The sequence below is a fragment of the Rattus norvegicus genome, chromosome 1 (genome assembly GCF_021556685.1).
Source record: "Rattus norvegicus strain SHRSP/BbbUtx chromosome 1, alternate assembly SHRSP_T2T, whole genome shotgun sequence".
In the NCBI taxonomy this organism is placed as follows: Eukaryota; Metazoa; Chordata; class Mammalia; order Rodentia; family Muridae; genus Rattus; species Rattus norvegicus.
In genome coordinates this window covers 218,669,254-218,690,778 of record NC_141534.1, presented here as the reverse complement: position 1 = coordinate 218,690,778, position 21,525 = coordinate 218,669,254, and the positions used below count along the sequence as shown (strand labels likewise).

The following is a 21,525-nucleotide window of genomic DNA, read 5'->3' as shown; positions in this document are numbered from 1 at the left end:
AACTCAGAGATCGTTCTAGCTCTGCTGGGCTTTAAAGGCATACGCCACCACTGCCCAGCATGTGCGCTGGTTTCTATTACTAAGACACCCGGGGTAGTGGCACATGTCTGCAATCTGTGCACAACATGGAAAGTAGAGGTTAACTCCACTGTATATCAAAATACCTGGAACCCCCTCCCATTACGCAAACTGATTCTCTTTGTTGGACAATATATATTGTTTCAACATATATTCAACAAAATAAGGAGACTCACAAAAGAAAATCCTATGTTCCCATTAGTAACTATGTTTCTATTTCAATGTTACATAATAAAAACATTTAAAATCCTTTCACTAGCTTTTTAACCCAATCATACAAAATTTCAGAACTCCCCCCCTCCAGCCAAATATCCACTACTCCGGAGATCTTTTTCCAGTCTTCACAACAGTTTTGAGACTTTTAGCCCAGAATAGCCTTCAACTTACACAAAAGTCTCAGCCTTGAACTATACCACCTGCCCTGAAAGTTTTTCCCCTTATTTGAAAGGGTATGTGGTCTAGAATGGCCTTGGACTCCCAATTCAGGCCGAACAATGAATAGAAGCTCTTTGCTAGCAAGTTCAACTTAACAATGGGAAGATCTTTCAAGTGAAAGTAGAGCATTTTCCCATCTTGTGCATGACAGTAGGTCTAATCCCCAGCAATGCAAACCCATTTTTAAAAGCTGAGTATAATACCAGCACTTGGTAAACTGTGGCTAAAGGGCCAGGTGCTCAAAGTCAGTGGGCTACATATCAAAATCCTGTCTTAAGTTGGGCACAGTGGCATACGCTAAGATCCCAGCTCTAAAGGGAGGCAAAAGACAGGAAGAGCTCTTGAGTTCCAGGTCAGACAGAGCTGGTGAGATTCTGTCTCAAAAAGCACATTTAAAAAGTGTTATTAACTAAAAATAGCCTTCTGATAAAAACATTTGACCCAAGAGACCCTATTAGCTCGGATCACTACTTTTAAAGCCCACTTTAAAAATATGACAGTTGGTGGCTAGAGATGGCTCAGTGGTTAAGAGCACTGACTGCTCTTCCAGAGGTCCTGAGTTCAAACCCCAGCAACCACATGGTGGCTCACAGCCCTCTGTAATGGGATCTGATGCCCTTTTCTGGTGTCTGAAGACAGCCACAGTGTACTTATATATAATAAATAAATAAATCTTAAAAAAAATATGACAGTTGCTGTGAATATGAAATGTGTGTAGGCCAGAGGTTAATCCTCAGTGTTCTTCAGGCACCATCTTTATCCTTTTGTTTTGTTTTAAAACTCTGATTCTCACTGGACTAGAACCTGAGCCCCAGAATTAGGCTTGTGAAGCCACCATCATACTCAGCTTTGTTTTTGTACGAGTCTGTGGATCAAACTAGGCCTCGATATTTGTGAGACAAAGTTTTCTGACCCTTTGCTGGGTTCTTTTATTATTATTATTATTATTTTTTTTTGTGGTTTTTTTTTTTTCGGAGCTGGGGACCGAACCCAGGGCCTTGCGCTTCCTAGGCAAGCGCTCTACCACTGAGCTAAATCCCCAACTGCTGGGTTCTTTTAAAGGACTAGCATTCACCAAGCTAAAGACACCTCATGTTTGCTCATTTTGCTGAAATGAAGCAACTGATACAGATTAAAATGGTAGGCCACTATCTACTAGAGCTACTGTGTTCAGTTTACAACTATAATTCAGACATCCAATTGTTATCTATGGTATTATTATTTTTTATTGTTTCTCCTTTTTATCAAAACCTGTCACAGTTGGGAACCCAGAGGAAGTAAAAAAAAAAAAATTCCCACAAATATTTCTTCTGGTTCCTGAGTCCTCCCTCAACTCGCTTCCCAGGGCTTGAAGCCATCTCTGGGTACACATGATCATCTCCCCCCACCCTCAGCCTTCTTCCCAGCAATAAATACAGGTGACCGTGATTCAGTGAAACCACAACTTATTTCTCTATCTTGAGTGTCCCAAGGGGACCAGAGGGGCAAAAGAAGTTTAATAACCATCCCCTCTTAATTGTGTGGAAGCTTCTCCCTCTAAGAATGGGAGAAACACAGCAGCTCTGGAAAGAAACAGGAAGAAAAGGTTGAGATGAGAAGGAAGAGGACATTCTCTAGGAACCTCAATCTTGATCCATTGTCCCTTACCAGGTAAGGGGTGGTCCCAGTGTATCAGTGGAACAGAGAAGGGGACTTCAGGGGAAGGGATGAAGGGGTGGGCATTCTGGAAAGGAGGGAACAGGGAAGAGGAAAAGGAAAGCTGTAGTTCACTGCCCTCATCTTCTTCCAAGAAATGGCATCAACACACAAGAGGCATGAATACAGGGGGTCAGAGGAAAAGGTGGGGACCCTAAGGAAGGGGAAAGAACGGCAAGGCCCCTCGGCTCTTCACAAATGACTGTGCTCAGTTACAGCAACAGGACACTGGGTATGAAGGGAAGAGCTTGGTAACACACAGATGGAAAAACTAGATCACAAGAGGAATTCAGAGCCTTAGGACAGCCCTGTCATCTTGCCCAGATGTTGACAGAATCTGGGTCTTGGAATTAGAAGGTGAAATCTAGGTAGGGTCAATCTCCAAGGCAAAAGAAAAGGTAACTCAATACCATCACACCCTTCCTCCCAAATCAGAACAAGTTCCTTGGGTTATCGAAGATGAATACTCCAGTCAGATGCCACATTGACGCCAGGTTTACGCAATGTCAGCACAGAGGTCTCAGGGTCATGCTGGAAGGACAGGCGACTTTCAGGAGAGCCTGTGGAAGGAAGACGAGCACCATGGTCAGCAATCGGCTACTTCTCCATAGCGAGGTTGCAACCCTGCCAACCCTACCTCTGCTTCATTTTCCCCATTTCAAGGCCAAACCTATCACTAACCTTTGGTCTGGAGCACCACGGCTGCTGGCTTTCCAGCCCCCATTATGACCACTCGCTCAATCCAGACAGGTGTCTCAAGGTGGCCTTTGGGGTCTGCTGAACTGGAGGTAACAAAAGCAAATGCCAATTGGAGAAATCAGCAGGAAGATAATCCAAAGCAAAGTCAAAAGGTCACAAAAGCACAGTGAACCTGAGCACCCCTGAAGGTAAGGCCCCACACAGGGGATACCCCATTACCTAGAGACAAGTGTGTTGCCAGAGAAAGAGAATCGACGCAACAGGAACTCATGGCGATTCTGATAGTTAAAAGTGTGTCCATCATCGAGAAAGAGCTCTCCTTGGGCCGTGCCCTGTGCAGAAGGAGGTGAGAACATAAGCCAAAGAGGGAGTGCCTTCAGTCACGTCCCAAAGGACTGAGTCCCAGAATACAGGCAGAAAGTTGAGTTAGTTCACACACTGCAGACTCACCTGGGCACTGAGAGCAACAAAGAGAGTGATAGGATCTTCCTTCATACAGTCTGAAGAACGCCTCACGCGCATCCATCGAGGGACAATTGTCCCGCCACGCTGGAACACAGGTATCTACGGCAGCAGTGCTGCAGTTAAGCGCCACTCCTTTAGGCCTTTAAGTAACTTCTGCTTCTGCCCTCTGGCTCCCCAAATTACACATTTTCTCCCCTTCTGGAGGGGTACAAGCAAACAGAGATGGCAGCTAGAGAGGTATACTCACACTGCTCAGGGTCACTGGCAGATACAAGGTCTGGGGACCATGATGCTTCTGATAGCTTTGAATGTCATACCACACCTGTGGATGACAAGAAGATATGATGACTCAGTGCACAGAGGGGGTTCGATCCTTTTGCTTCTTTGCCTACAACATCCTGTAACTTACCTCTTCTTCGCCAGGCAAATAGACCTGCACTCCATGGGCCCCAGCATCCGACACAGGGTGAATAAGGAGTGCGTCCCCTAAAACATACCAGAATTAACTGGGAACGAGGGCATTAGCTGCCAGTCTAGAGAACATTAAAGGATCTGCCAGTTACTCCAACTCCACACACACACACACACACACACATCCCGCACGTTGTTAAGTCCAACGCATTACCAACTGTTCTCCCATTTCTCACCAAGCATGAACTGATCCTCCATACTGAAGGTAGACATATCCTCAGGATACTGTACCCAGAGGGGCCTGGGAAAGAAGCAAGACAGGAAAGGAAGACATTATTTTCTCAGAGGTCAAAAATGTTCTCCTCCAAGAGCGAGCAGTTAGAATGGCTCTGGGGGGAAATCCAGGAGCTTACAGCCAATAGATTGAGGACTTCGGCTGTTTATAGAACTCCACCTACACTTGAGTGACACAGAGCTGGCAAGGCCCTTTAGGAGCACAGGTATCATCTCTCTTTCTAATGACAATCTCTCGTACTAGTTCCTTCCCAAGGCTCACTGCCCTTTTGTTTTTTTCTGGCTTCTTTTACTTCAAAATTTTAGCACCTGCAGCCTCTCCTGTGTAGAATGTCCTTCCTTGAGATCACAAACTCACTCATTGTACAGGTTCCTAACATGGCCATCTTCTCAAAAAGGCCTTTTGTGACATCCAATCCTATTACCCCATGTTACTTATTTTTGTCAGTAACTTATCACTGCTGGCGGTTTTCTTCAGATGTTAGCCTCCATTACTCACTATTTCCCTTTAAGTCTTTCCAGGACTCTTTTTGAGACAGAGCCTTACTACGTAGCACAAGCTGGCTTTGAACTTTCATTCCTCCTACCTCAGCCTCCTAAATGCAGGACTATAGACATATATAACAACAACAGGGGTTTACTACTACTACTACTATTATTACCATTACAATTTTGAGGATATGGAGGGTCACATGCCATGCACGTGGTGATCAGAGTAAAATCTGCGATTTCTAGGAGTCGGTTCTCTACTTCCATCAAGCTCTGGAGATTGAATTCAGTTTCCTAAATCTGACTGCATTGCTTTTACCCATTTCCTTAGCCTGTTTCTGTTTTTGGTGACACTGGGGATTGACCGACCCATGGCTTTATATATTAACAGGCAAGTACTCTACCACTGAATCACACCCTCAGACCTCCCTTCCTTATTTATATTAAAATCAGATCTTACAAACAAGGTTCTGAAGGGGGAAAAAAAGAGGCCCAGAGATGCAAACCAGACCTTATTATTTCCCAGACATCTATCTGGCTCTATACAGGCCCACTGGCTAATTTACCTCATGACAGGAAACCCTTCCTGGTGAGCTTGATAGAAGAGGGTATACCAGAAGGGCAGCAAAGAGTATCGCTGGAACAAGGCATCTCGGATTGCATCTTGGTATTGAGACGCTAACAGCCACGGCTCTCGCCGCCCAGTGTCCAAGTGAGCATGAGCCCGAAAGAATGGCTGGTAGGCACCCATTTGGTACCAGCGCACAAGCAGTTCTGGCTCTGGGTTCTTGAAGAAGCCACCCACATCCGCTGGGAGAGGAGAAGGAGCAGGTTGCAAAATGGCAAAGAAGAAGCGCTAGCAGCCATTCATATAAATATTTTGTCCTTTGCTCATGCCCAGGTTCTGTGACTTGATCCCAATCAAAACCCCAAATTCCTCCTTCTCTTACCGCCACAGAAGGAAAGCCCCACCAGTGCCAGGCTGAGACACATAGGGATAGAGATCTTCAAATGATCCCACTCTGCAGTGTTGTCCCCTGTCCACACAGCTCCTAAGGAAGTCAAAAGGGAAGGAGCTTGATACAGGGCAAGGGACTGAGCCTTTACACAGGTGTTCTCTGACCTGCCACAGTTACTAGACAAGGGTCCAGGACACTCTGAAGATAGTAAGTTAAACACAACTTCTTCTCTAGTTTTTGGTACTAGGAACTTAGCAAAGGCCTTGAATAAGCTAGGCAGTATTCCTCCTCCATCCCCACCAGAAAGTCCGCCAGAAGGCTTAAACAAGGATTAGATATATCATTCACACACAAAATACACAGCAGGAGGTTGTAGTGTGCAGCTCTCCAAAGAAACCGTGACTCCTCTGACCCTGCCTCCAGACTTTAGTGTTACACCTCTGTTTTTGCTGATTCTTCTCTTGAGAGAGTCAAACTAAGCAGATCAGGGTAACCTAGACGATCTGGACAGTCTAGTCAGCCCTATAACTAAAGCTACTCCTGGCATTACAGGCATTCACTCACAAGCACAGCTGTCACAGCTCTATTCTCCAAGGCTTACCAAAGCGCTGGGAGCCTGAGAAGAAGGCCCTACTCAGGACAAAGGGCCGCTCTATGCCACCAGAGCGCTGTATTAGCCCGTCAGCAGTTGCCATGTGCTAGGAAGAAAGATAAGAGAGTGAAGAGTAAATGCCATCATCTGTCATCTGGTGTCAACTATATAGTCCTCATGTTTAAGTCCTGTCCTTCCTTTGTGTACCAACTTTCTTCTCCTGGTCCTTACCACATATAAGCCATAGATGTTATGGATGTCCCGGTGCTCCCAGCCGCCATAATGCACAGCATCCTTCAGCATGGTGACTTCAGGACCATTGAACACAGACGGTTCATTCATGTCATTCCAGACAAAAAGATTAGGAGCTGAACCCTGAAAACACAGGCACCAATTATGCATGGGGAAAAGAAGAAAGAGGACAAAGGTAAGCACTGTCAGAAAGAAAGCTTCTAGAAATCCAGAACCAAGTATTTCTCAGAATCCCCCAAGATCTTCAAGTCCCCAAGAAATGTTAGAGGTCCACCAAAAGCAATGGTACTGAACAGGAGAGCTTGATCATACAGGAAAGGGGGAAAGGCAGAAGACATATGAACGGTCTTTCCTACCTCATAGTTGTGAAAGTTGAACATGTTAGCCCACCAGGCCCTCATCTGTGGGTTAGTGAAGTCAGGGTAACTAGCCGAACCTGAGACAGAAGACACCACTCTCAACCCCCACAGAGGCAAAACCAAAATGTAACCAAACAGCTCCACCGCCTTCGCTGCCCCACAGCCTCCCCTTCACCCTCGGCCTGCCTACCTGGCCAGCACCAGCCCTCGTAATCAGAGCCATCCCGAGTTTTAACATACAGCCCATGGTTTCGCAATTCTTCATGAACTCGGTAACCAGAGTCTACCTTGATGTGGGGATCCACGATGGCCACCAGCTGGGGAAAAGAACAGAAGTAAAAAATGGTCAAGGCTACCATGCCTCAACCCTACTGCAAGACGACCAAACAGAGCTACAGAACCCCCTTACCTTCCGCCTTTTAGAAGCCAAGTGCTCAAGCATATTGAGGGGCTGAGGAAATCGGGTGGGGTCCCAAGTGAAGTACCGCTTGCCATCAGCATGTTCAATGTCCAACCATATCACATCACAAGGCATGTTGTGATCATCAAAACCCTGATCCACTTCCAAAACATCAGCCTCATCCCGGTAGTTCCAGCGACTCTGGTGGTAGCCCAGGGAGAAGAGTGGGGGTAGTGCCTGGGTCCCTGCAGGTTCAAATTATAGGGTCACAGGAGCTGAAGAAATGGCAGAGGTTAAGAGCACTTGCCACTCTTCTGGAGGACCCAAGTTTGGGTTCACAGCACCAACATCAAACAGCTTGCAACCACCTGTAATGTCAGCTCCACACGCCTTTTCCTGGCTTCTGAGGGGACTCACACACACATCATGCACACACAACAAAAGGAGAAGACGGTCCCCAGCTCCGAAAAAAAGAAAAAAGAAAAAAAAAAAAAAAGGAGAAGAAAAGGGGCTGGAGAGATGGCTCAGCGGTTAAGAGCACTGACTGCTCTCCCAGAGGTCCTGAGTTCAATTCCCAGCAACCACATCGTGGCTCACAACCATCTGTAATGAGATCTGATGCCGTCTTCTGGTGTGTCTGAAGACAGCTACAGTGTACTCGCATACATAAAATAAATAATTCTTTAAAAAAAAGGGGGGGTGGGAGAAAAGAACATAGTCATAATGGGGATGGAATTAAACCAGATTATAAAGTAGGAGAGTAAAAGGGAGGTAGGGTAGGAAAACGGGACGAAGAGAATTTCTGAAAATGCGCAAACCTTATTTCTCAACAACAGAAAAATGAGGCTGCTGGTTGGAGAGGTGGAACGTCCCTACCTGTAAGGCTAGCATGCTGCCGGAAGACATCAAGGACTGAAGGGCCGAGCATGAGGAAAACATCAACAATGCCGCTCTCGGACATCCAACGAATGTCTGTCTGTGGAGTCTCCCCAGACCCCTGCAGGTAATCCAGCATCTTCCCAAACAGGGTCTGTGAAGGAGACAAAGGGAAGTCAGCTTTTCACGGCCACTCGAAACAAAAGCAGCAACATATCGAGCTAGAGAGATGGCTCAGTGGTTAAGAGCACTGACTGCTCTTCCAGTAAGTCCTGAGTTCAAATCCCAGCAACCACATGGTGGCTCACAACCATCTGTAATGGATCCGATGCCCTCTTCTGGTGTGAAGACAGCTTCAGTGTACTAACATAAAATAAATAAATCTTAAAAAAAAAAGGAATATCATTTCCTCAAGGAAGATTGCCCTTCACCACTCCTGAAGTCCTCTTGCTTATTATAACCTGTCTTCTTCCCTGAAATGGGGAACCCTTTTCTTTCTTCCATACTTATATACTTATGTCTTTTATGTATATGAGAGTTCCATTTGCATGTATGCCTATATAACAGAAAAGGGCATCAGACAAAAGAGGGCAACAGATCCCAATATAGATGGTTGTGAGCCACCACCTGGTTGTTGGGAATTAAACTCAAGACCTCTAGAAGAGCAGCCAGTGCTATAACTACTGAGCCACCTCTCCAGCTCAAAGATTGGCAACATAGTCCCTGCAACCCAGAGTGTTCCTACAGAATGGACAGGTAACAAGGGAAATCTTCTCAAGCCAGAGGCAATGGCTTCACATGAAAACTGTCTGGCAGTGAGTGTGGACTATCTCTCAAATAAGCTAAGCCATTAGTGTTTTCACACTCACCCCAGCAACCCTATCATAAGACATGACAGACTCTCACCCCATCTCTCCTCACACCATGCTCTCACCTTCCCAGCTGTGTTGGACGATATATCAACCCATGTCTCAGCAGCATTAAGCCAGAAGATACCCAAGTCCCGATGAAAGCTGTGTGCCAAGAGCACAGGCACAGACCCATACAAAGCCATGGGGTTGTTCAGCTCATACTGGAACACATCCAAGTTGTACAGACGGTACGGCTCACCACCCCTGGTGGCAGACAGACAGACTCAGGCCAATGAATGCCAGGCTATAGCATGCAAATGCTACCACAGACATTAACTGAGAAAAAAGGAAAGTCTCCTTCCTTAAAACAAGTTTATAATCAAGAAAAGTAACCCAGATACAAGAAGGGAATTATGGCTGTCTAGAATACACAACTGTATGACCACCCCCCAGCCCGGACTGCCCCCTTTTTTGACCCCATCCTAGTGTTACTGCTGGACTCACTCAGTGACCTTCAGTCTCAGGCTGTCTGCATGCTCAGGGATCCCATACACATGTTCCATTCCTGGCAGAGAAAAGTCCAAACCTACCGACGTGGGGCCTGAAAGAAAAGCACAGGATGATTTGCAGAGCTGTGTTTGGCAAGATGCCTCTGTGCCCTGCCCAGGGCTCCCCACCCCTCACCGTAAGGCTTGCTGTCAGAGTGTGTTTTGAATGTCTCCTCCCAGGCTCCTGGCTCATCTTTCTCAGCCTTTTCCTGGGTCTCCTCTGGCTGTAAGAAAAGTGGACTGGTGTACCAGTGGTCTTTTCCCACTCTCACCATCTAGATCCCATTCTTTAGAATGAGAACAGACTCAATTCTCCTGTGGGCCTTTACTCACCAGCCTCCCAGTCAGCCTTACATTGCACTCCAACCACCCACCATTCATTCCAACTTGCCTTGTCACCATCCCCAGGCCTTGCTTCAGGCTCGGCTCCGTTGCCTTCAGCTGCATCTTTTGGTTCTTGCCTGGAAGGTAGGAGAGCTGTCTGCTCCAATCCAGAGGGGGCAGGGACGAGGGGCTAATGGAAGGAGGGATGAGGGAATAGAGAGCCAAGGGTCCAAAGGAAGGAAAGCACTGGAGGGAGGGACTGATTGTTAAAGCTTGGGAAGGGACCCCAGTGAGCAGGGACGGGGAAAGAACTGACAGAGGAAAATGAGGAGAAAATGCCAGCAGGAAGTACTTTCTATACACAGGCCCACATCAGCAGCCTCTGTTGGTATCTAAAAGAGACAGGCAAAGTGATTCAGTGACCTGGGTTCTAAATGCCAGTCCTGGCTCCGCTGCCATCATAGAGAAAAAAAACTCTGACCTTTCATGATCATGCTTTACAAAGGCAAGTTGGTCAGACCATAAAAGACCTCTCCTTCGGAGTCCACTGGGACTCTAAAAGGTTTTACCAAAGAATACTTTCCAAAGCATTTGCAGCAGCTGGCAAACAGCTCTCTCCAGAACCTCAAATGTATTCCAGTGAGAGCCAGGAATCACAGCAAAACAGAGCATTACTCCACCCCTTAGCAAAGTAATAAGCTTCCTACATTCCTTAAGGACTTCCAGCACTCATCTTCCTCCTTAGGGCTCACAGCCAGGGGAACAGCAAACAAGGACCCAAAAACCAAGAGTGGGGAAAGGACATATGGTGAAGGGGAGGGAATGGAAAGGTCTGGGGCAACTTCCCCAGAGGGCCAGAGTGAGGGGTGGGTGAGGGAAGAGGAACAGATACAGTACCAGTGGCCATGGATTTACCTAGAGAAAAGGTTCTTGATCTTATCCCACATGCTACCGAGCGTGAGACTAACTTTATCCGAGAAACTGGGGCAGGAGGAGATGAGTTGGGAAGGGGAAGGAGGCACAAAACCAACACAAAAACAGAAACATAAAAGTGAGTTTCAGTAGACAAACTTCCAGAGATGGGGGGAAAAGAAACCATAAATAAATAAATAAATAAATAAATAAATAAATAAATAAATAAATAAGAAGAAAATACACTAGGGGAATGTGATGATGTGAGAAGGGGAAGGAGAGAGCAGATCCAGGCAGACTTCCCAGAGGAGGTGCCTAGTGTACAGCTCAGGGATATAAGTATCTGCCTCCTGATCTGTACAAGAAAGAGAAAATTGCAACCCAGATCTGGTTTTACCCTCTCTGAGAGTATCTCCCACCCTTATGCCCCTATCTGGCTGTTCTGCACCCAGTCTCTTCCCATGAGTACAATACCAGACTTTATGACAGACATTTCTAGGCACTACCACAGTGAGGTCCCCACCCTGTACTCACGGGACCCTGGGAGCCCTCTGATGCTCAAAAGCCATAAGTCCACGGGCATTGACACTGAGCAGGAGGCTTCGGTCTTCTAGCAGGTCAAGGCGGAATGGCTTTGCTGTCAAAATGATTTTGTAAGGTCCTTCAGCCACTGTTAGCTCCACACTGTTGTCATCACGGCCAGAAATCGAAAGCCTGAAGAAGAAAGAGATCAAAGGGGAGATAGACAGACAGACAGACAGACAGACAGACAGACACACACACACACACACACACACACACACACACGCGCAAGCGTTCATGAGGAGGCAACAGTCAGAGACCTGTTAAAGCCAGCAGGGAGAAACAAACTCATTAGAGCCTCTCTTTAAACATTTTTGGGGACTGGCCAAAACTGACCCAGCAGGCAGATACATGCTACTAAACCTGATGACCTGACTTTGAGTTCCAAAGACCTTCACTGTAGAAGAAGCAAACCAATCCCCAAATTATTCTGACCTCTACACGCATGCTACAGTGCATGCACATCTACACATATATGCCAGTATACAAAAAACAGTAAATACACAGAACAAAATTTCCTATTTTTGTTAAGAGTCTATTTATTTTGTGGGAACAGGTTAGCCTGTGCCACAGTGAACACACAGAAGTCAGAGTACAACTTCTGGGAGTCTCAGTTCTCCTTTTCTCGTACTGAGTATGGAAGACGGAATTTAGGTCCTTAGGCTCAGCTGGATGTATCTTCACTAAACCATCCTACTGGCCCCCAATAAACAAAGACTGGGTACAGGAGCACACATCTGTAACCCGGCACTTGGAAAAAAGAGACTTCAAGTCTGAAGCCACCTCGGTCTAGAGCATGTTCCAACCAGACAGCCAGAGCACAGCAAGATTCTTCCTTAAAGGAAGTTTAAAGCAAAAAGCTAAAGAGACAGACAAGTAAAATGCTTGCAAAAAGATTTCACTTCAATCCTTAGAACATATATAAAAATTTAGGTGGGGCTAGACGTGGTGGGGCTGGACGTGGTGGGGCATGCTTGCCATTTCACTGCCAAGCAGTCCTTTAGGTTAACTAGCAAGCCTAAGCTATTTGCTAAATCCCAAGCCAGTCAGAAAAATTAAAAAGGTAAAAAAACTAAAATAGGGGGACATATTCCAGGGAACACCATCAGAGGTGTCCTCTAGCTATCACATGCATACTCACTCACAAACACAAGTAAATCGACTGGAGGTGGAGGGACAGCTTATCAGCTGTCATATATTGCTTTTGCAGGACTCAGGTTCAATTGCCAGCACCCATGTCAGGCAGCTCACAACTCCTAGAACTCCAGCTCCAGGGATCCTCTGCCTCCAAGGACACTGCACTTACATGCACATCCCTGTACATGTGGGTCAAGACCTTTGTGAGGGTTGGGGGTGTGGGTGTGGGTGTTCAATGCCCCTTTTACAGAGGTCTTCTCAAACCATCAGAAAACACAGATTTTACATTATAATTCATAACAGTAGTAAAATTACAGTTATAAAGGTACATCGAAAAATAATTTTATGGGTGAAGGACACCACAACATGAAGAACTGTATTAAAGGTTCGCAGCATTAAGAAGGTTGAGAACCACTCTCATATCCAGACACACAAATATAATACATACATACATACATACATACATACATACATACATACATACATACTTACATACACAAACATTTAGGGAACTATAAGAAGAGGAAAACACATTTTAAGAAATATTTTAGCACACATTAATCGTAGAAAGGAGCTTCATTTTGACCCTTCCACACAGGCATGTGCATTCTTTGTCAGAAGTAGTGGTGCACTCCTTTATCGAGCACTGGGAAGACAGAGGCAGACAGATCTTTGAGTTTGAGGTCAGCCTAGTCTATACAGTGAGTTCTGGGACAGTCAGAGCTACATAGTTAGACACTGCTTCAAAAAACAAAAACAACAAAAATAAATAAAACCTTAGAAGCAAACATAAGAAATACGTTTCTCTGAGAGATAAACAAAAATTTTCTTTTTTCCTTCTCAGTTGATGTTTATGTCTTTGTTCAGTTTATAAAAATAGGTTTCACTTTATAGCGTAGACTGGCCTCTAATATCTGGGTTAGAGATTCTATCCCAGCCTTTCAAGTAGCTGGGATTATAAAAGCCAACCAGGATCCATGGCTGAATGAGCCAGTTGTTGTTTTCACAATGCCAGCGCTTGAACCCAGGACCACACAAGGGCTCCACCACTGAGCCACATCCCCAGCCCAACACAGTTTAAACAAAGCAATCTGTGTTAACACAAGGTAGAAACTGACTAACACATTAACCTAAGAATATTGACACTAAAAAATTGTATTTATCAAAAGACACCTTTAGGGTCATCAAGAATATTCGAAGTCTAAAAAACTGTCTTATTCCGGAGGAATCTGGAGAAGTATGACAGCTGAATTCGGCACGTGTCGTGGCTCCAGAGCAGAAAAAGTATACCGAGACCTAAGGAAATCTAAATCTATATGTATGCTGTGGTCAATAGTGCAGTGCTACTAACTCATTAGGGAGGATGAAAGAATGGCAGTTATGTTAGAAGTGCAAAAACTGTTAGGGCACAAAGGAAGTCATTTCTTCAACTTCCCTATAAATCTAAACCCACTGTAAATTACAAAGTAAGTATGTGTGTGGTGGGGATGGAAACTGCAGTGTTCTACTGCAGAGCAAAAAGCTCCCCAGCCCAACTATTGTGATTTGCTTTTCTTGAATAACTTCAGCACAGGGTCTAGTGAAGTACTCTATAATTGAGCTGTAGCCTTAATCCCAAGCTGTTTTCTTTTTTTCTTTAATACCTTTAGTAAATTAAAAGGTTACAATCTAGGAAAAGGTACCCACAATACACAAATAGTAAAGATTCAAGATTAACAAATTCTCTAAGGCAGTAAGGACAAACCACATAAGAGATGAATGGGTGTAAGCTGTCAAGTATTATCTCACAGAATAGTAAACCCAAAGGCAACATATAAATAAGGCCTGGGGAAAGAGATCAGTTGGCAAAATGCTTGCCTCACACCGGTGAGGAAGAGTTTAATCCTCAGAAGCACATAAAAATGCAGTGTGATAGCTTCACATAACCATTCCAATACTAGAGGAGATTCAGGAGGATGCCTGTGGATCACTGGCCAGCCAGCTTAACCTAACTATTGACTTCCAAGCCAATGAGAGATAAACATTGTTCCAGAGGTTGTTCTCTGGCCCCACACCTCATACATGCATCTGTTTGCACCCACACTAACATTAAGAAATTCAGAGATGTTCAGTTTCATTAACAAACTGAGAAAGCAGGGTATTGTATGGTAGCCCATGTCTTACTACAGGAGCATCAGGATACTGAAGCTACCAGTAGGACTAAGTGAGTCTGAAGCCAAGGTAAACCTGAGTTACAGAATGAGATTCTGTCTCAAAAAAGAGCGGAGAGAGAGAGAAACAGACAGATGGAACCAGACCTATCATCTATGTAAATGTATAAATAAAAATAAACATTTGAACAGTTGTATTCTAAACAGGAGAGAAAAAAAAAGAAGGGAAGGATGGCTGGCAGTCTACAAAGGTGTGATCTGTGCCTTGAATACTTCCTTTATCAGTAGTACTCAGCCTAGGCTACATCACCTGTTTGTTGAGTGAATATAGAGTGAAAGGAGGTAATACAGAGTAAGGAGAGACGCTGGAAAGGCTGGAAGGTGAGGCACTAGTCAGTCAACTACTTCCCTGATGCAAGAAAGTAAGTTACCACAAAGATTCATCAGGAAGGAGAAAGGGCAGTCAGACAGGTATCCTCCTCAGGAAAAATTTACCGAGCTGTGGCGGGGTCAGCCACTAAAACATCTGGCACTCGGTATCGAGGCCGCCGGGGCTCTAGCTCATCGATCCTGATCCGAGTCATGTTCTTCTGAAGGCCCTGGAGCTCCAGCACAAGCAACACCTGCAAAAACAGAAACCTTTATCTGAAAAACTACTTGTCAGTTTTTTCATGATACCCTCTCCCCACATATTCAGTTACACCATGTCATAGGGGTTATGACCTGGAGTCTAAGAAACTGGGGCATGCCTCTATCTGAACACTTGGGATAAAGAGGCAAGAGGATCAAGAGGTTTTTTTGTTTTGTTTTGTTCTTTAAGATTTATTTATTTATTTATTTATTTATTTATTTATTTATTTATTTATTTATTTATGTGAGTACACTGTAGCTGTCTTCAGACACACCAGAAGAGGGCATCAAATCCCATTACAGATGGTTGTGAGCCACCATGTGGTTGCTGGGAATTGATCTCAAGACCTCTGGAAGAGCAGTCAGTGCTCTTAACCGCTGAGCCATCTCTCCAGCCCTTCTTGATTTATTAACTAAAGATCTCACTTTATAGCCCAAGCTGTCCTGGCACTCTGCGTGTGTCTGTTGCTCCATATTAAGTGTGTAGTGGGCCACCATGTCTGCCAGCTTTGTTTTGAAGCAGGATTTCATGTAACCTCATACTGGCTTTGAACTTATCGTATAGATGAATGCTGCTGTCCTTAAAACTCTTGATCCTTGAGCTGGAGAGATGGCTCAGTGGTTAAGAGCACTGTCTGCTCTTCCAGAGGTCCTGAGTTCAATTCCCAGCAACCACATGGTGGCTCACAACCATCTGTAATGGGATCTGATGCCCTCTTCTGGTGTGTCTGAAGACAGCCACAGTGTACTTATATATAATAAATAAATCTTTAAAAAAAAAAATCTACAAAGTTAGTATGAAGTTAGCCTGAACTACATGATTCAAAAATAAACAAAACCAAAAATCAAACTCATAATGAACCTAAGGTTTTCCTAACCGTACTCACCCATGTGGTGCCACCCAACCTCACTGAAGCCTTGGTTCTCAACACACGATACATACTCTGCACTCACATGCCATTGAGGCACACGATGCCAATCAACACTCCCTAGACCACTGTGGCTCACCTCTGAGACTCTTGTGTGTCATCAACTGTGATGTTTCTACTATACATACAAAGTTTCTGCTCTTACAATAATATGACAGTGAGAGTGGCACACACCTTCAATCCCAGCACTCAGGAGGCAGAGGCAGACAGATCTCTGTAGATTCAAGGCCAGCCTGGTCTACATTGAGTTTTAGGTCAGCCAAAGCTACACAGAAAAACCCTGTCTAGAAAAAAACAAAAAACAGTAAACTATATCTATACCAAAGAACTGTTGTGAGGAGGCTGGAGAGATGGCTCAGTGGTTAAGAGCACTGACTGCTCTTCCAGAGGTCCTGAGTTCAATTCCCAGCAACCACATGGTGGCTCACAACCATCTGCAATGGGATCTGATGCCCTCTTATGGTGTGTCCGAAGACAGCTACAGTGTACTTATATAGAATAAATAAATAAATCTTAAAAAAAAAAAAACTTGTGAAATAAACTTTACTTAAATGTCTGATTTGTACACATACACCACTTAATACACAATTGAGACTCTCTGAGTTCTATGATTTGTGCACACAATGTAGCATTGTGTGCTAATATTCTCTCTCTTTCTGAGTCCTATAAAAATTTCTTGCGAAAATAAATTTTTTATTGCAAATGTAAGTTTACAATATTTTGTTCTAAGGAACCTGAGAACAGATTCCTTCAAAATTAAACATCTCGGGGACAGAGAGATGGTTCAAACATTAAAGAGCACTGGTTGCTCTTCCAAAGGACCTGGGTTTGAGTCCCAGTAACCACATACTGATCCAGTGCTCACAATAGGTCTATAACTCCAATCCCAGTAGAGCCAACACACTCTTCTGGCCTCCATGGGCACTGCATACACATTTGTACACAGACCAACATGGAAGGCAAAACACTCATAAACATAAAAAGTAAAAGTCTCAAGATTAGCCTGACCTAAGACTTTTAGTTACAAGTTTCTCTTTCCCAAGTTACCAGCCATTTCCCCATCTCTACCACTCTTTCTTGTCTTGCCTGACCTTGGTGACTTCATGGGTCAGATGGACTGTAAGAGCATCAGGACCAAGCTGCAGAGTGTCCAGCAAGGCGCGGTAAGGAGAGAGGCCTGGCCGAATGCTTCGCTGCCGTCTGCCAAGTCCAACAGGTAGGAGGTGAGGTCAGAGAGCATCTAATATCCTTAAGGCCTCTACTTACCAACCATCATCTTTCTTACACTACCCGCCTCCCACACATGCCTCCCCCATCCCCACTTTCCATTCACCTCTTGTAGAAACATACTTGCAAAAGGAACTCTCTTCACAGGTCTTAAAGTTGCTTCTATCCACAGCAAGAGTAATCCCCAGACAGACCCCTAAGTATGCCAGCACCAAACTTAACCAAGACCTATAGAAAAACAAGGAACAGTTAACACTCTGGTCAAGAAGGACCTCATCTTCTTGACATCACCTATAAAACTCATGAAAAAGCAATCCTATTGTATAGGAAACAAGTCAAGTAGACCAAGGGTGAATCGGATTCTGAGTCAGAATTGTGGAGCACATCTTTAATCCCAGCACTCGAATTCAAGACAGAGGTAGGACAGATCTCTATGAATTTGAATTTGCAATCAATGTGGTCTACACTGCAAATTCCAGGTCAACCCGTACTAGAGTTGAGATCCTGCCTCAAAGGAAAAATTGTTTTAAAGAAAAAGGAAAGTCTTGAAGGGATGGTTTGTTCACGTTGACCCTGCAAAAGTCAGAGAAAGTGGACAAAGCATGCCTGGCCTTCAGAGGCTGAGTATTGACTATAGTTACATCAGCCTCTCAGAGGAAAGGAACAGTAACAGCCAATCCCAGAGGAAATGGTGGTACCATGTGTATACATCAGAACAACAAAGCAAACTATGCCTTTCAGGTGTAAGGCGTCAGATGGAGCTATTCTGCTAGTTACAACTCCTAAGATCCTGGAATACTAGACACCCAGCTCCTTTGATATACAGTTCTACAACTTCTAAACAAATCGCCAGCACTGTCTAAGGCTAAGAAGAGTAACAGGTAAAAACATACTGAGCCCTAAAGAACTCAAAGTCTAGCTAACTGCTGTCTCCCTAGCTTTCAAGTGACTGCAGTTTTAAAAGAATCCACACCCTAGTAACACCTTCTGATTTGAGACTGATTTAATTGGCCTAAAATAGGATCTGTTTAAGCTCCCTATGGCACACAGCTATTTGGGAGGCTAGGGCAGGGTTAGAAATCACTTGAGCACAGGAGACTAATATGAGCAGCGAGTGAGAACCTATTTCAAAAATCAAAATGTATAAATAAATATCCCCTAACCCTAACAAGTAACCAAGTCTCAAAACTATTTTACATGCATTTACTTTCCCCTTTTTCTTTCACTGTTTTTCTTAGTCAATGTTACGTTAGGAGTTTTTTCCAGATGGGAAAATTAAGGCATACAAGGGACAATCATCTATGATTTTTGAAAAGCTACTAAGGGGTGAAAACGGCCTTGAGCTTAGTCCTGACTGACGCTAAGACTGTGATTTCTACAGAATACACAGTACCAGCAAACTAATCATCAGCCAAACACATCAAATCACGGCCCTGAAAAGCCTCACATCAAGGTTACCACAAACTGTCACTCCCATACTGTACATCATATGAAAGACTGGACTAAGAGCCTCATTTAAATGAGTAAGTTTGGGGCTAGAAAGACAGGTAAGTAGCTAAGAACAGTAGCTGTTCTTTTAAAGGGCCTGGGTTTGATTCCTAGCACCCTCTTGCCAGCTCACAATCTTCTGTAATTTGTTTCAGGGAGTCCAACACCCTCTTCTGGCATCAAACATACACATGGGGCATAGATGTATATGTAGGAAAAAAACATAAAAACACATAAAAAAGTGGTAAAATTTTAGTTTGGAGGGTGTCTTTATCTACTAAATGAATACTAAATAGGGACTCTCAGGTTTTAGTGTCTGTTAATGCATAACCCAGGCAAAGACAGGAATGTGTGGCCAGCCTGGTCTACAAAGCAAGTTCCACAACTGCCAGGGCTACAAAAAGAAACTGAAAAAGAAGGAAAGGAAGGAAGGGAGAGGGAGGGGAGAGGGGATTAGGGGAGAGACAGAGAGAAACAGAGACAGACAGAGGGAGGGAAGGAGGGAAGAGAACCTAGCCGAGTGTGGTGGTACAGACCTATAATCCCAGTACTTGGGAGGTAAAAACAGGAAAAACAGTTCAGTCACCCTTAGTTACACATTAAGTTTGAGGGCTAGCCTGGGCTATGTGAACCACGTCTTGAAATAAGAAAACACTTGTTGTGTGTATTAAACAAACACTGCCAAACCTTGGACCACGAGTTTTATTTAATTTTTTAGCAGTGTTGAAGAGTGAACTCAGGGTCTCAAACATGCTAGGCAAACATTCAGCTATATTCTCAGCTTCTAACATCAGCTTTGTAAACAAGTTCTTCCGTGGTTATGATTGAAGTAATATAGGAACACACTCAGAAGTGTTCCCCAGGAAGAACTAAGAGATTTATAAGAACGTTTAGTAGATAAGACACTTATAGTCAAGTGTAATTATGTAAGCTTGACTATCTAGGACCCACATGTGGGAAGGAGAGAACCAACTCATTCCATACATGTACAGAGGTAAACTCACATACATGGTCACACTACACACACAGGCATGATAAACATAAAAACAAAAAACTCATTTAAAAAAGGAGGGAAGCCAGACATAATGGTGCACACCTTTAATCCTAGCACTTGGGAGACAGAAGCAGAGACAGAGGCAGAGGCAGATGGATCTCTTAAGTGTTTGAGGCCAAGCCTGGTCTACATTCATAGTGAACTGGAGGCCAAACAGCCTACATGGACAAGACCCTGACTCAAAATATAAATAAATAAGAAGGGGGTGGAGCAGGGCAACACAGAAGACATGGTTTCTTCTAAGCAAAAAAGCCAAGACAGGACCTATCATAGAGTTATCCAGCTTCCATATCTTCTTGGAAGTTAAAGAAAATTACCATACAGTGAGGTGAATGCCTTGCATTCACCAGGCCCTGTTTGATCCCTAGAAGCACCAAAAGAAAATTTTAAAAGGGATCAGTTAGCAAAGAAAGTTCCCTAGAAGCAGAAAAATTTGGAAGGGTGGCCGGCAGCCACCAGTAGTGAAAAGGGGCAGCCAGCAAAGAGGAAAAACACTAGGAACTAGTGCACTAGGCTTTGGAGGAGGGCGTACCTGCAAGACAAGCAGAAGACAACGCTATTAGGAAAACTTAATCATAAGGCATGTATATATATATATATACAGCCTCGGTCCTGAGGAGGGGCTACTTGCAGTAACTTTGGGCCACCAGTCCTAAGTCGTACTAGTGAGCAATTTAGCACTTAAATACTCCCTGTAACCCTATCTTCAAGTCTATAAAATAGGTTTGGAGAGATGTAAGGACATGATTTCTAAAGGATATTTTCAACTATGATCTGTTGGCTCTAGGACTCAGGAATGCCTTAAGCATCCCAAGTGAGAAGTGTTCACAAGGTAAAAGTCAAGAATGAACTTTAGGGTAAGTCACATCTGTTTATTGGAGAAAAACTTGCGTATGATTCACCCTTTTCACACTGCTGTAGACAGTATACGCCTCTCCCGACCTTTTACATCCGTTAGGTGTACCGCGCTTTATGGCGGTGATGTGTTTCCAAGCTTTTTTTAGGCTCTACAAAACTCCAGAGAGCAGACCAAACCATTCGATACATGTTGTGTTTGAGCAACATTATTCATGCAGACTGTGAACTTACTGGATCCTGCCCCAGCCGTGCCCAGCAAATGAACATTAATGAACTGGTCAAGGCTGGTCGGGAGGGCAAGGAGATAATACAGGACGACCTGCCCATCGCATTGCTTCCAGCCTGAAAAAGGAGCAGTGTGGCAACAGGCTGCTTTATCACAGGCTGGGATGCATTTCGTCCCCCTACCTGCCTCGAAGGCCCTGCGCACTGCAGGAAGGAGACGAAAGCATTTACCACCCCAAGCCGCCAAGGTAGAGGGGACGGCTGGGAGCAGATAAGGCGGAAGAGAACACCGGCTTCAGCCTTTCTAAGTCACCCGGCGAGATCCAGGAGTCCCACAGACAAGGGCCGCAGAGACTCGTGAATCTGCCACTGGGAGGCTGTGGCCAGATGCCGCCACCGCCGGGACAAAGAGCCCGTTGCGAGGCCAGGAGTAGCAGGGTGATGGGAAGGCATACAGAAAGAAGCAATATGGGACTCGGGGGTTCTAGGGCCGTCCGGACGCGCCCCCGGGTTCCGGGCTCCTCACCGCCTCCTACGCGCCGCCACTGCCGCTATCGCCGCCATCTTGTACCGGGTTTGCTCCTTGACCCGAACCTACCCGCCCCT

The 21,525-nt window shown here is 44.7% G+C and overlaps 1 protein-coding gene across 5 annotated transcripts; it reads right to left on the bottom strand.

Moving 5' to 3' along the window:
• Positions 1-1,713: 1,713 nt before the first annotated feature.
• Positions 1,714-21,504, bottom strand: Ganab (glucosidase II alpha subunit). Of its 5 annotated transcripts, none has more exons than NM_001398784.2 (25): positions 21,446-21,497; positions 17,418-17,522; positions 17,159-17,267; positions 15,004-15,131; positions 11,174-11,353; positions 10,643-10,708; positions 9,795-9,864; positions 9,540-9,627; positions 9,360-9,456; positions 8,939-9,119; positions 8,005-8,158; positions 7,138-7,373; positions 6,919-7,045; positions 6,726-6,805; positions 6,349-6,492; positions 6,127-6,223; positions 5,517-5,618; positions 5,133-5,376; positions 4,020-4,084; positions 3,782-3,858; positions 3,620-3,694; positions 3,358-3,471; positions 3,127-3,239; positions 2,890-2,990; positions 1,714-2,768 (listed from the first exon to the last, which is right to left on the bottom strand). In NM_001398784.2, the coding sequence occupies exons 1-25, from the start codon at positions 21,481-21,483 to the stop codon at positions 2,659-2,661; spliced, it is 2,901 nt and encodes a 966-aa protein (NP_001385713.1). In that variant the 5' UTR covers positions 21,484-21,497; the 3' UTR covers positions 1,714-2,658. The 5 variants fall into 5 exon arrangements, with proteins under 5 accessions (NP_001385713.1, NP_001385714.1, XP_087404926.1 ...); XM_087548800.1 differs by having other exon boundaries at positions 1,722-2,768; positions 9,540-9,623; positions 9,791-9,864; positions 21,446-21,504; NM_001398785.2 differs by lacking the exon at positions 10,643-10,708.
• Positions 21,505-21,525: the final 21 nt, after the last annotated feature.